Below are 15,127 nucleotides of genomic sequence, written 5' to 3'. Positions count from 1 at the left end.
AGGTGGCTAGCATCAGAACCGCACTGCAGTATTATACCGGCCTATGGCTTGCTTTGACCAACAGATTAAAATGCTGTTGCTTGAATTTCAGAACCTTGCTCTCTCGGAAGTCTAATGCCACCATACTGCAAAGAAGTCCAGGATGAAAAGATAACATAAAGATGACAAGTCCTGCCAGCTGTCTGTGAGTCCAGCTCCCAGATAACCTGCCACCTGCAGGAATGTGCCCTAGCTAAACACTAGCAGAACCACCTAACCAACCCAAATAATTGTGAGATATAATAAATTGCCATTGTTTGAAGTCAACAACTGTGTTGGCTTGTTAAGTGGCAATAATACAGCAACTGATATAATTTCTCACCCAGTTGTATCTGTGGGGAGGGGGTATACTGAGTTGTGACCCAAGGATGCAGGTTGCCTAACTGCATAATGGTACTTCTTACTATAAATGAGTAAGTGAATAAATAGATAAATATTAGTGTGTCAGTCTTCTTGAAATTGCTTAGTGAGCATCTACGCTGAGAAAAAAGACAATTTTATGTGCTGACAAAAATCAAGTGTCTAAGCCTGTGACACCAAGGATTAGATCCCAGATGGCAGTGTGTTTGGCCAGGGTTGCTCTAGCTTTGGGATGAGGGTTCTTGTTAAGGAGCTACTAGGCTTCATCCTAGTGGCAGCCTCAATTTAATGCCAGCTTGATCACTTGAGGCGGGAATCATCCCTACTGAAGAACAATAGAAGCTGGTCTGTGGGTTGTGTGAGGCCTGGGACCTGTTGGTTGAGTCCCCTGCTACATCTTCATGGGCCAGCATAGTGCCTGGCACACGGTCAGGACTCAGGAAATATGCGTTCAGTGAATGGGCTTCCTCAGTGTTATATATGCAAATACCTCTCATGGCTCCGTCAACTTATTTTTGTTTACTAAAACTAATGTTCTAATGCAAGGACACAAACATAAAGTAGGCATTTCCTACCTCTGAGGTTGAAAATCCAGGATAAGATGAGAACACGACCTCTGAAATATAAGAGAAAAGAATGGAGATTGGTGAGAGTGCTAACTGACCCCCAGGAGGCCAGGGTCTGCGCCTGCCACCCACTGTGTACAGCAGAGTGTCTCCCGGAGGGCGTACTCCTTGGTCCTGAGCTTCAGTGCTAACTAGGAAGAGGAACCAGCTGTGACATGCATCGGGTAACACGCCCTTTGTGCTTGGAACAAAATTCAAACTCCTTGGCCAGGCTTTGGAGGTCCTGCCTGATCTCGCCTCTGCCTACTTCTCCAGTCTTATGCTACCCTGGCCCTCCCTCACTATGTATCAGCCACACTGATCTTCTTCCTGACTTTGTACCATGCACGCTCTTGTGAGCCTCAGAACTACAGGGCAGTCAGTATTGGTCAGAAGGCAAACCAACTGTTTTAGAAGAGAAAAATGTATATAAAAGATATTCTGTCGGAGGATTTGAAAATACTATTTGTTATATTAGTAGAAATAGAGTGCATTAAGACAGTGAATTCAGGAGAGACAAGTGAGAAGGAGGCTGCAGAGTGATTTCATTCTCGAAATCATCAGACAAAGAGGAGCCAATAAAGAGCTGAGTTCAACCTAATAAAGCAAAGCATCTGCTAGGTCTGGATCCTATGCAGGGATCACTCACCTTTGCCCTGACTAATGGGACCCCTTCCACATGTTAATGATACTGTATTGAGAAGGTTAGATTAAAATGAAATAAGCAATAACACAGGTGGAACACCATGTGGCAAGAACAACTCTGAAGACAAGGGTCTGAAAGGAATCTGTGAAAGGTTTGTGCAAGGAAAAAAGTAGGAGTTAGCTAAAGGATGAGCCATGGTCATAAGTGTGGGTGCTAAGCAGTGATCTTCTGGGAAGATAGAGAGCCCCCACATCTAGGAAGATGAACTGAGGTACACTCTATCTCAGTTATTGAGGTACACTCTATCTGAACTCAGGTCCTAGCCCTTCCCACAGTTACAAGAAAGAACTCCAGAAACCAGAACCTGTGTTCTAAGGTTCAGACTGGGAACCATTCAAAAGATGTACAGTCAGGCACTTCCTAATATTTGAGGAAAATTAGCACCATGAAAGAAAGTTATGAAATATAAAAGAACCAGCATCTGAAAAAAAGAGAGGTGGTTTAACCAAAAGAATAAAAACTTTAAATAGAATAATTAATGTCTAGATTCTAAGGAATTCAAAAGACTATTTTAAGACAAAATTAGGTCATTATGGAGGAGAAACTGTTACTAATTTTGTAATTTTAAAGTATGATAATCAAATAAAAGATTTAATAAATGTCTTATACAGAAGAAAAGGTCCACCTGAAGAGCTAATTCATAAAACAGAGAATGGAATGAGGGATAATAAAAATTTTCCAAGATAAAGGAAACTATCTTGGAAAGAACAAAGTACCTAACAAAATAAACAAAAAAGAACTGCATACCCAGAACCACCTTAGCCAAATTTCCAAAGGAAAAAAGTGAAATCTTATTCCAGGAAGCAAAAATAGATTTCCTATAAAGGCATGGGAATCAGATTGGTATCAGACTTCTCATGGCAACAATGGATTTAGAAGGCAATCAAGTAATATCTTCAAAGTTCTCAGGAAAAATTATTTTAAGGCTACAGTTCTCTATTCAATGAGCTAGCATTCAAGGATGATGACAAAACAAAGGTAATTTAGGGTACTTTATGGGCTGAGAAAAATCTACTATATGCAAACCCTCTTTGAAAGAATCAAATCAAACAGCAAAATGAAAAGCAATACAGCATAGGAAACTATCTTTGTGACCATGAGAAAGGGAGACACAAACAAGAACCCAAAGGCATAAGCTGTATGATAAAACTGCACAGGTCTGGTGTGGTGGACTGAGTTGTGTCGTCCCCCACCACCTCCCTAATTCATATGTTGAAGTCCTAACCCCCTGGTACCTCAGAATGAGACTATTTGGAAACAGCATCTTTAAAAAAGTAACTGAGGTTAATAAGCTCATTAGGATAGACCCTAATTCAATACGAAGGTTCTCCTTGTAAGAAGAGAAGAATAGGACATAGACAATTCAGACAGAGAGATGACCAAATGAGGATACAGCAAGAAGGCAGCTGTCTATAAAGCAAAGGGGAGAGGCTGAAAAAGAACCTAAATCTGCCAACACCTTGATCTTGGACTTCTAGCCTCCAGAACCATGAGAAAATAAATATCTGTGGTTTAAACCAAACAGTGTGTGGTATTCTGGCAGTCTTAGCAAACTAATGTACTTGGGTAAATCAAACTTAAGAATTTCTCTTCAAAATGTCATCTCTACCATTGCAGATGAAATATACAGTCAGGTGATTACAAAATAAAAGAAGAAATTGAAAATATTAAAACTATCAAGGGATATGAAATAGCAATTCATAAAAGTTGAAAACTAAGTAAATGAAGAAATACTTACATCACCAATATTTATAAAATAGATATTAAAACAATGAAATATCACTTTATACCTACCAAAATAACAAAACTTAGAATAATTAAAAAGCTTGGAAATATCAAGTGCAGGCAAGGTTGTAAGGAAACAGGAACTCTGATGTTCTTCAAGTATGAGTGTATACCAGAGCCACCATTCTGAAGAACAATCAAGTGGCACTCATTTAAACTATGTATGCATACACTCTGTGATCCAACAAACTCACTACCAGGTAAGTATTCCAGAAAAACTCTGGCCAGGGGTATATGCAAGAAACATACACAAGGTTAGGTGACGTAGGTGTCCATTAGCAAGGGAATAGTTGAATAAAGTGTGGTTAAAGCACAGTGTGGCATATTATGCATTAGATAAAAGGAAGAACTGGATGGGCATATAGCAATAAGAAAAACCTTAAAAAGAGTGCTGAGTAGAAAAAAAATTAAGTAACAGAATGGGCTCAACAGCATATTACCATTATATAAACTAAAAACACATTACACACAAACTAATGTATTTCACAGAGATATATACATATATCCAGGAAAATGTACTCAGCACAAAAACAGATACTTACATGAAAATGGGAAATGGGAGGAGGGATTAAGAATGAAGGAGAAAAAATAAAACAGGGCAAGGGAAACTTTATAAAGACCAATGGTTAAAGTGCTGGGCTTCTCTGGGGGTCCAGTGGTTAAGAACTCACCTTGCAACACAGGAAACGCCAGTTCAATCCCTGGTCTGGGAAGACCCCACAGGCCATGGAGCAACTGAGCCTGTGTGCCACAGCTGCTGGGCCCGCGCTCCGCAACACGAGAAGCTACCACAGCGGGAAGCCCACATACCACAACTAGAGAAGAGCCCACATGTAGCCATGAAGACCCAGCAATCCCATTACTGGGCATACACCCTGAGAAAATCATAATTGAAAAAGACACATATATCCCAATGTCCGGGGCTTTCTAGCTGGCTCACTGGTAAAGAATCTGCCTGCCATTGGTAAAGAATTGAACCAAAGGAGATGCGGGTTCAATCCCTGGCTTGGGAAGATCCCCAGGAGAAGGAAATGTCAACCCACTCCTGTATGCTTTGCCTGGGAAATCCTAAGGACAAAGAAGCCTGACAAGTTATAGTCCATGGGGTCGCAAAGAGTCAGAGATGACTTAGCGACTAAAACACACACACACACCCCAATGTTTTCAGCACTGTTTACAATAGCCAGGACACAGACGCAACCTACAAGTCCATCAACAGATGAATGGATAAAGCAGTTGTAGTATATATATACAATGGAATATTACCCAATCTTAAAAAGGAACAAATCTGAGTCAGTTCTAGTGAGGTGGATGAACATAGAGCCTGTTATACAGAATGAAGCAAGTCAGAAAGAGAAAAACAAATATCACATATTAACACACACATATATATAAAATCTAGAAAAATATTACTGATGAATCTATTTGCAGGGCAGGAATAGAGATGCAGACATAGAGAACAGATGTGTTGACTCAAATCAATGTGATACATGAAGAAATGACAATAACCATAAGTTCACCTCAACAGATGCAGAAAAAGCATTTGATAAAATTCAACATTCATTCATGATAAAAAAAAATAACTCTTGCCAAAGTGGGTACAGAGAGAACATATCTCAACATAATTAAAGCTATTTATGACAAAATACAGCCAACATAATACTCAACTGTGAAAAGCTGAAAGCCTTTCAGCTAAAATCTAGAACAAGACAAGGACTCCCACTCTTACCACTTCTATTCAACATGGTATTGGAAGCCCTAGCCACAATAATCAAACAAGAAAAAGAAACACAAGGTACCTAAACTGAAAGGGAAAAGGTAAAATCGTCATATATGCAGATAACATTATACTATGCATATATAAAACCCTAAAGACTCCACACAAAACTAGAGTTGATAAATGAGTTCAGCAAGGTAGCAGGATACAAGATTAACATATAGAAAGCTTCCCTGGTGGCTCAGTGGTAAAAATTCCACCTGCCAATGCAGGAGACACAGGTTTGATCCTGATCCTGGAAGCTCCCATATGCCGCAGAGCAACTAAGCCTATTCACTACAGTTATTGAGCCTGTGCTCTAGAGTCTGGGAGCCTCAACTATTGAGCCCAGGTGCTGCAACTACTGAAGCTTGAGCACCCTAGAGCCCATGTTCTACAACAAGAGAAGTCACTGCAATGAGAGCCTGTGCACCACAACTACAGAATGGTCCCTGCTTGCCAAAACTAGAGAAAAGCTCACACAGCAATGAAGACCTAGCACAGCCATAAATAAGTAAATAAAAATTTAAAAACAATTAGCATACAGAAATCACTTGTAGTTCTTTACACTAACAAAGAAATATCAGAAAGAGAAAGTAGAAAAAAATTCCTTTTAAAATTGAAATCAAAAAGAATAAAATACTTAGGAATAAACCTGACCAAGGAGGTGAAAGACTTATATATTGAGAACTGTAAAACATTGATAAAGGAAATAAGATGATTTAAAGAAATAGTAAGATATACCATAGATTGGATTGGAAGAATTAATATTATTAAAATGGTCACACTATCCAAAGTAATCTACAGTTTAATGCAATCAATTTACCTGTGACATTTTTTACAGAACTAGAACATTCCTTTATTTCTCCAAAGACGACATGCAAATGGCCAACAGGCACATGAAAAGACGCTCAACACTACTAATCACTGGACAAATGTAAATCAAAACTACAATGAGTATCATCTCACACAGATCAGAAAGGCCATCAACTAAAAGTCTACAAATAATAAATGTAGGAGCAGGTGTGGAGAAAAGGGAACCCTTGTACACTGTTAGTGGCAATGTAAATTGATGAAGCTGCTATGGAAAACAGTATGGAGGCTGCTTAAAAACTAAAAATATGGTTACCATTTGATTCAGCAACCCCACTCCTGGGCATATACCCAGAGAAGATGAAAACACTAATTTCAAATGAAACATGTACCTCCACCATGTTCAGAGCAGCACTATATATGATAGCCACTATATGGAAGCAACCTAAGTGTCAATCAATAGATGAATGGATAAAGAAGATGTGATACACACACAATGGAATATTACTCAGCCATATAAAAGGGTGAAATAATACCATTTGCAGCAACATGCAGGGACCTAAAGATTATCACACTAAGTGAAGTCATACAGAGAAAGACAGATATCATATGATATCATTTATATGTAGAATTTTAAAAATAGTACAAATGAACTTAATTATGAAACAGAAAAACTCATCCAGAAAACAAACTTATGGGTACCAAAGGGGAAGAAAGAGGAAGCATAACGGAGCACAGAACCAACAGATGCATACCACTATATACAAAATAAACAACGAGGACGTACTGTATAGCACAGGGAACTATTTTCAAAATCTTGCAATAAACGACAGTGGAAAAGAATCAAAAAAATATAAACATATACATATAAATGTATAACTGAATCAGTACACCTCAAACTAAACAGCTTCTGCACAGCAAAGGGAACCATGAACAAAATGAAAATATAACCTAATGAAAGGGAGAAAATATTTTTAATTACTGTACCTGGACAAGGGATTCCTATCCAAAAAGTAATTTTTTAAAAACTCAAAACTCAATAGCAAAAAAATAAACAATCAAGAGGATATGAATAGATATCTTTCCAAAGACGACATGCAAATGGACAAGCAAGGAAGGACAAGCAAGCAGGCCCAGGATGAAGAAGAGAGGATGGAAGGAGCCTGAGTCCCCTGAGAATGCCAATGCACCCCAGAATTAACCATCACTGGAAAGCCTTACTTCTAGCCTCTTACTATTTGAGATAAAAAAGAAAAAAAATCCACTTGTACCTGGGTTGTAAAAACATCTTGACTGACAGAACAGGTAGGAAGTTACTGAAATATTTCATGTGAGACCTCAATCTCCCCAGGCCCAGCAATTGAGAAGCAGGAGCTCCCCAGAGAGCCACAGACTTTCAGAATCAATTCTTAGACGCTTATTCACACCATGGGTCAAGAGTCTCTTTAACAAGGGGTATCACTAACCTGTCCGGTCAACATCCTTTTTCATGGGCAGTATTGTATAATCCGGCTGGTCATCTGAGGCCTCATATATCCATGACTTGGGCTGCAGCATGGATTGGGGCTGTTTCCGGGGACTCCCCCTGCCTCCAACCCAGTCTCCAGACCCATCTCGGAGCTGAACCTGCTGTAGGTACGGGATCCGGAAAATCCTGTTTTGGTCCAGGCTTAACTTCTTCAGTCTTCAATTATGGAAAGTGAATACAGAATCACAGCAGTAATGATAGCTCAGGGACATTTACCAAGCAACTTTAGGGAAAGAACATGGAATCAGTCTTGCACACTTACTCCTCCTCTGTGACCTTGAGCCAGTGACTTACCCTCTCTGGGTATCAATATCCCTACCTCTAAAATGGGGGTAGCATTCATTAACCTTTTGAGGTTCTTGAGAGGATTAAATGACAAAATATGTAAATAATGTGGCACAAAGTAGTGTTCAGTAAATGGCATTTGAACTCCAAGTAAAATTTCCAGAGATCTAAAACTTAATTATTTAAAGGCCAGCATTTCATTGCTTTAACCAAATATAGTCAGGCCTCCACATAGAACCACACAGGTTCTATGTTGGTTGAATCTGTGGATGTATAGAGGGCTGTCCATAGGTGGAACTCAGAGTTTAACTTATCTTTCTGATTCTCATTCTTTTTTCTTTTATTCCATCTCTTCTCTTAGGGTCAGGATCCCGTTTTCTCCTCTTTGCTGCTTCTAAACCAATCATGTGATCAGAAATATCTTTACTAGTACCCCACTTTTTTGGCTCAAGCTAAAGCTCAGAGGGGAGATGACTTACCCATGGCCACACAGCTGAGGTAAGTGGAGGAACTGGGATTTAAAGCCAGGCCTTTTGGCTTCCAGAGCAGCACTCAAGGCGTGAGCAAGGATGGGGGTGACAGAGGGCCCTACAGAGAGAGGCTTTTAGCTTTACCTCCTGAGCCCGGCCAGGCTGACAAAACAGTTGGGGTTGGAGAGTTTGTTGTCATCCAGCATCAGTGTCTCCAGCGCTGGGAACCTCAGGATGTACCTCTTGGTGGTCAGCGATGTGACAGATGCCTCCCTGTGTGCACAAAGACCTGGGATAATGATCAAGGGCATGGGACAAGCGCCATCATTCCCAGAAAGAAATGGAGGATAGGGAATCAATCAAGAGGCCTAACCAGGGGATTTCTCTGATGATCTAGTGGTTAAGACTCCAGCCTTCTGAAGCAAGGGGACATGGGTTCAATCCCTGGTTCAGAATCAAGATCCCACATGCTATGTGGTGTGGCCCCCTCCTACCAAAAAAAAGAAGCCTAACCACCTTGGAAACTTCTCTAGTGCCCAAGAATGGTTTCTGCAGAGAGAGGTACCAAAAAGTGTAATCCCCTCTCCAACTGACCCCCTTCCCCAAACCCCACTCACACATTCAATCTTTTGTATGGAGAAAGGTTGCACATATCTACTGATGGACTCAGTGAGACCAAGTTGGGGCAGAATGGAGAGGCATTAGTAATGTTCATGGAAAATATCAGGGTGGCAGAATTAGGGGAAACATTCTATAGGAAGAACACTGCACAATTTGGGGTCAGGGAAGACTCCCAAGTATGTTGTGTCAACCCAAGAACTGGTAACCACAGAAGCACTTGGAGATAATGATCCTGGCAGAGGCCAAGTGGGATAAGGTAGGACAGATGAAGGGCACCATTCCTGGCCGCAGTGAGGCTCTCCTCTAAAAGACTTTGTAGAGTGCACACATCAGTATGGAACTGAGAAGTCTTTTCTTAAATTCAAATTCAAATTCTGAGGATTTTCAGAAACAGCTGAGAATGGGATTTAACAGGCTGAGGTCCTGAGTCACACACGTTGGGTAGGAAGTAGTGGTATTTTAGGTACTACCATCAACGTGACCTCATTTGTGTCACCATGTGGATGAGGCTTAGGTAATTATTTCTAAGCACCTGAGAGATAAATGACTCACATTGTGTTTTCATTCCTCCCTCCAACTCCATCCTCTCTATACACAAAAACAAACACATAGGGATACCTGGTCACATGCACACATACACATATGTGAATCACAGGCCTACAATAAGAGGACTGGAAAGTAGCCTTTTTTCTGAGCCTACTATATTCCTGACATTGTGTTGTCTTATATATGTCATTTCAGAGTAGCACTGGGAAGGACAAATGTGATCTATCTCCTTTTCAGATGAAGAAATTCGAACTTAAGAGTCACTTGCCCAAAATCTCATAGTTAGAAAGAGGTAGAGCACCAATTCAATTCCAAACCCCAGGCCCTTTCCACTACAGCACCCACCTTTCGGATCACATCTTCAAGCCCTATGTGAATTAACGGGTGGGGAAGTGGAAGGGTAGCTGCTGGCTGGGTGGGAGAGAGACTGACAAAGGTAGACAGTGAGTTCAAAAGCCCAAAGGACTGTTAACAGTTCACCTAAAGGCAGGAATATTTCAAAGGTGAATTTAAAGACAGCATACAGCCAGCTGTGCACTCATTTATTCATTCTCACTCAAGAATTTTTTTACACATATTTGTGGAGCCAGGCACAGGGAATACAAAGAGAAAAAGAACACATTCCCCTCTCAAAGTTCTTATCGTGGAGGAGACAGATGCTCAGCACACAATGAGACCAATACTAGAGCAGAGGCAGGCACAAAACTTGATGCGAGTCACCCATTCAGGTGGGGAGAGCCCAGGGAAGGCAATGTTTAAACTAAACCATGAAGACCGAGAGGGAAAGAACTCCCTGTTGGTCCAGTGGCCAGGACTGCTGGCTTTCACTGCTGAGGGCCTGGGTTCAAACCCTAGTTGGGGAACTAAAATTCCACAAGCCATGAGGCGTGGCCAAAGGAAAAAAAGGAGAGATAATTTGCTATGTTCTTAAGAACTGTGAGAGAAGGAGAGCAACAGGAAGACAAATCTTTGTTTTGTGGCTGCAGCTGTAGTATTTTTAGGTGCTCTGGCTGGTCATGTGCCTCAACATGGGGCTCAGAGAAACACAGGCACTCACCTGTGGACAAATGGGGTGTGTCACTGAGAGGGGTAGGTCTGAAAGCTGACAGACAGAACTTCTGGGGTATTCCATAATGCTCAGGACTGATATTCAGCATGGCCCCAGGTCTGAGTGTTAGATGCCTCGCTGTGTTTACAGTAAATTCCTCCTTTTTTTGTTGCTCTAATAGTGATGGATTTCTGTAGATTATAACCATGATAATTGACTAAAAAGAGGAAGGGGTCAGATACTGTTTCCAATAGAACCCTGGCAAAGTGAGGGGCAAGAGGCTTGAAATCCAAAGCCCAGAGACACTCAACAGAGCAGGAAAGAAGCCTTTAGCTCCTGGTATTTTTCAGGGTCACAGATCACTCTCTTCCTCATCCTAAAAGGACCAACTTTCACATAGTGAATTTTTAATCTACCTGAAAGCAATTATAGGATGGTGCACAGAAGCTCTGTTGATCTATAGTTAATTGGCCAATCTTTATTTTACTCCAGGGAAATATGAAACAGCTAAGAAGTAAGATTTCAAAAAATTCCTCTTAAGCTCCATAATAAAAAAGCTAGCTCTGACCTGTCTCTTGTGAAAAGTCATACTACTTTGCCTTTTCAAAGTTTAGCTCCAATTATAACATAGAGGAGTTTCATTTTGTCTCTAAAACACATGCCTTGAAATAGGGTGGCCATCAATAGGTAGGTGAGGAAGACAAGAGGCAAAGCTTCATAGGAAAGCATCAGACTCTCCCGCTGAGCCCTTCCCACAGCAGTTTTGGGAGAAGAGTTCTTTGAAGTGGCAGGAGTCCGTCAGTAATGAAGAAACCGAGACTTCCAGCTGTAGTGCTATTTTTATTATACCTTCTCTTAGCAAAGGGAAGTGATACCATTTAAAATCTGGTAGCTTTAATGGAATTGTTTAGAAGGTAAGAGCCTGCCCCAGTGGTTGGGTTCCCATTCAGGAGTGGGAATTCAAGTACCATATTAGGAAAAGCATAGGAGTGGGGATCAGGAGCCCTGGGCTCTGGTTCTGGTGTCACTGCTGCTTTGCTTGTTGTGTGGTTTCTAGTTGGTCTCAAGCATCTCTGGGCTTAGCTGGTTGTGACAGGTGAGGATAGAAAGAATTCAGGCTGATGACCATGTTTAAAGCCTGGAAAACTGCACAGTGGGTGAAGAGCAGTGCCCGTCAGTGAGGCCAGGGACATAGGAGGAGGAGATGCTGGCATGGGCATGTGTCTGATGAGTCTGATATGATAAGTAGGATACATGGGTGTATAGTTCAGATGACAAAAGTGAAGTAGAGAAATAACTTAAGACTTGGGAAGGGATGAGAACACTAAGAAAGACTATAAAGATCAAGAAAAACAGTGGGTTGAGACTGGACAATGAGGGACCAAGATTTAAGAGATTAGCAGAAAAGGGGAATCGACAGAGCATACTGAGTGTGGACAGATGTGTGGGAAGAAAATGACAATAATACTTGTCTGAAGCCTCACTGCTTTCAAAGCATAAATATTTCAGTTGATACACTGATATAAGCAGGAGTATATTTATTCTCTCTTTCTTATATGTAAAGAAATAGAAGTACAGAGTGGTGAAGACTTGTCTTACTTCATGTAATAAGACTTTCCACTGAAAACAACTAGAATGATGAATAAAGTATATATATATTTTTAAAAAAGACCTATCATTTAGACCTACTGCATGATCCAGCAATCCCACTCCTGGGCATATATCTAGAGAGAACCATACTTAGAAAAGATACATGCACCCCAGTGTTCACTGAAGCACTATTTACAATAGCCAGGACATGGAAGCAACCTAACCGTCCATCAAAGAGGAATGGATAAAGAAGATGTGGTGTATATTGTAATACTCTATACAATAGAGTATACAAATGAGTATTACTCAGCCATAAAAAAGAATGAAATAGTGGCATCTGCAGCAACACAGATGGACCTAAAGATTGTCATAATGAGTGAAGTAAGTCAGAGAAAGATAAATATCATGTGATATCGCTTATATGTGAAATCTAAAACAATGGTACAAATGAACTTATGAAACAGAAATAAGAGTCACAGATGGATAAAACAAACTTATGGTTACCAGGGAGGAAAGGAGGCGGGAGGGAGATAAACTGGGAGATCAGGACTGACATATACACACTATTACATATAAAACAGATGAACTAATAAGGGCCCACAGTATAGCACAGGGACCTCTCTACACAGTACTCTATAACGACCTATATGGGAAAAGAATCTAAGCAAGAGCAGATACATGGACACGTATAACTCATTAACGCTGCTGCACACCCGAAATGAACACAACATTGTAAATCAACTATATTCCAATAAAAATTCTCTTAAAAAACAAAGAAAAAGATGTAAGAGATGCAAAGACAATAAAGTACTGTGGCAAAATCTAAAACCCCAGAGACAGGAATTTCCCTGGAGGTCCAGTGTTAAGACTTCACCTTCCAATGCAGGGGGTGCAGGTTTCATCTCTGGTTAGGGAGCTAAGATCACATAGGCCTTGCAGCCAAAAAACCAAAACAAAAATCAGAAGCAATATTGTAACAAGTTTAAAGAAGATTTTTTAAATAGTCCACATTAAAAAAAATAAAAATAAAACTCCAGAGGTAGAAACCGGGCATAAAAAGCTACATTTGCCATAAGGATATTAGCTGATATTACTGAAAGAGAAGGTGGGGCATAGAATTGGAGATCCTCACTTGAACCTGGGATCCTAAAGAAAGGTACCCTCAGAAGCAGAACTAAGCCCATTCCTCTCATCCCCAAACCAAGGGAAAACTGCCTTGGAGTGAGCAGAGAAGGGGAAGGGGGAGGGCAAGCTGGTCTTCCTGAAAAACTCCAGCCCATATTTGTATCATTGGAGTGGTTCATAAAATAGCCAGCTAGTTTATTTAGTTTAAAATGGTTCCATACCAGGCACCTAGGCACCTGGCCAAAATAAATGGAAAGGCTTATGGTCCTGCAGACTAAATATCATGAGCCAACTCTCTCCCAAGTGTAAACTATAAAATCCAGACTATATATACATATATATATACATATATATATACATATATAAAAGACAATCTTCTTTAGGGCATCTGGGAACTAATAGCTATGAAAAGTTAGGGCACCAAGATTTGGAAGAAGGAGAAAACCTGAAGGGATTCATGTAACATTTGGGGCCAGTTTTTGCCTAGGGCTCTCTGCTTACTCCAGAAGTGGTTGAGAAGTTAAGTAGAGATTCTGACAACCTTGCTAGTCCAGGAGGCCAAAAACTGGAGTCCAGAGTATGTCATAGAAAGGAAGCCCCAATCAACTGCCCCTGTTTTAAGTTAGGGCAGTGGAGGACTAAATCCAAAGAGGAAGTGTGAACTAGAAAACAGTGTGATCCTTGCAGGGACTGAAGACTAGCTTCAAACAACTTCAATATCTGTAAATGAATTAAGCTGATTTGGAGTTATTGATGACCTATATAGCCAAAAGAACTCTAGATCTGGTGAGGGAAAAAAGTGATTTGAGTTGCCCACAGGGGAGTCATGGTTTCTCATTCAGTTCCTGATTATCTACATGTAAATTAAAACTAATCAAACTTTAATAAAATGGAATATTCAGCTCCTCAGTCACACTAACCACATCTCAAGTGCTCAATATGACTAGTGGCTACCATATTGGACAATGTGGACATAGAACATTTCTTACAATATAGAGAGTGCTAATGAACGCTTTCAAACAGAACTAGAAAATATCTGCAAATTGGTGCTAAGTCTGGGGTATGAAAGGCACGGTGGTCCATACCAGAAAGTGGGCGATTGTGACGATTCAAAGGAAGAATGGAAATTTAGCCTGTGAATGGACCTGGTCAACTCACAAACCTACTTTGTGGTTATCTCCCCAGTTCCTGCATCATTAGAAAAGAAGCACTAGGCCACTGACAAAATAACCACACTTTTTTACTGACCAATAACATGAGGGCTATTATAATAGGAAGGGCCAAATTGAAGCCCTAGGAATTTTGCTTCCAAAACAGTAAATCAAAGATAATTCCACATCTCTGAGGTAACTGCAGAGATTACTGCAAACACTAAAGACTGGAAAAGTAGAAGGATGATGAGTCCTATAACATCCCTGTTTATCTTGTTTATTTGACTTGTGCAGAAGACAGGTCTTGAAGAACGACTGTAAATTAATCACATGGGGATTCCAATTTCAGCCACTGTTCCCTATGTGGACTCTTCTTACTGTAGCACATCAACACAGCCCCTAGCACTTGTGATGATTCTCCAGGCAAGAATACTGGAGTGGGTTACCATTTCCTTCTCCAGGGGATCTTCCCGACACAGGGATCAAACCCAGATCTCCTGCATTGGAGGCAGATGCTTTAACCTCTGAGCCACCAGGGAAGCCCATGCCAGATGTTACTTTCTCTTTATTAATGAACAAGAACTACCAGAAGCAGTCTGTTTCACCTGACAGGAACAGCAGTGTACCTTTGTTCTTTTCCCTGGGGGCTACATTAACTCATAATCTAATCCATGGAAATCTTGATTATTTTGGTATTCC

At 40.6% G+C, this 15,127-nt stretch overlaps 1 protein-coding gene across 7 annotated transcripts in view; it reads right to left on the bottom strand.

The window, feature by feature from the left end:
- Positions 1–15,127, bottom strand: part of XRRA1 (X-ray radiation resistance associated 1) — a 67,226-nt gene that overhangs the window by 17,934 nt on the left and 34,165 nt on the right. For 6 of the 7 annotated variants that reach the window (XM_065944140.1, XM_065944144.1, XM_065944143.1 and 3 more), the window contains 3 exons: positions 8,492–8,620; positions 7,531–7,748; positions 975–1,015 (listed from right to left, as the gene is read on the bottom strand). In XM_065944140.1, coding sequence (XP_065800212.1) covers positions 975–1,015; positions 7,531–7,748; positions 8,492–8,620 — 388 coding nt within the window. The other variant, XM_065944146.1, reaches the window with a different exon arrangement.

This window comes from Muntiacus reevesi, chromosome 9 (genome assembly GCF_963930625.1).
Source record: "Muntiacus reevesi chromosome 9, mMunRee1.1, whole genome shotgun sequence".
Taxonomy (NCBI): Eukaryota; Metazoa; Chordata; class Mammalia; order Artiodactyla; family Cervidae; genus Muntiacus; species Muntiacus reevesi.
Note: the sequence above shows the minus strand (reverse complement) of the source record. Positions and strands in the feature narration are given on the sequence as shown.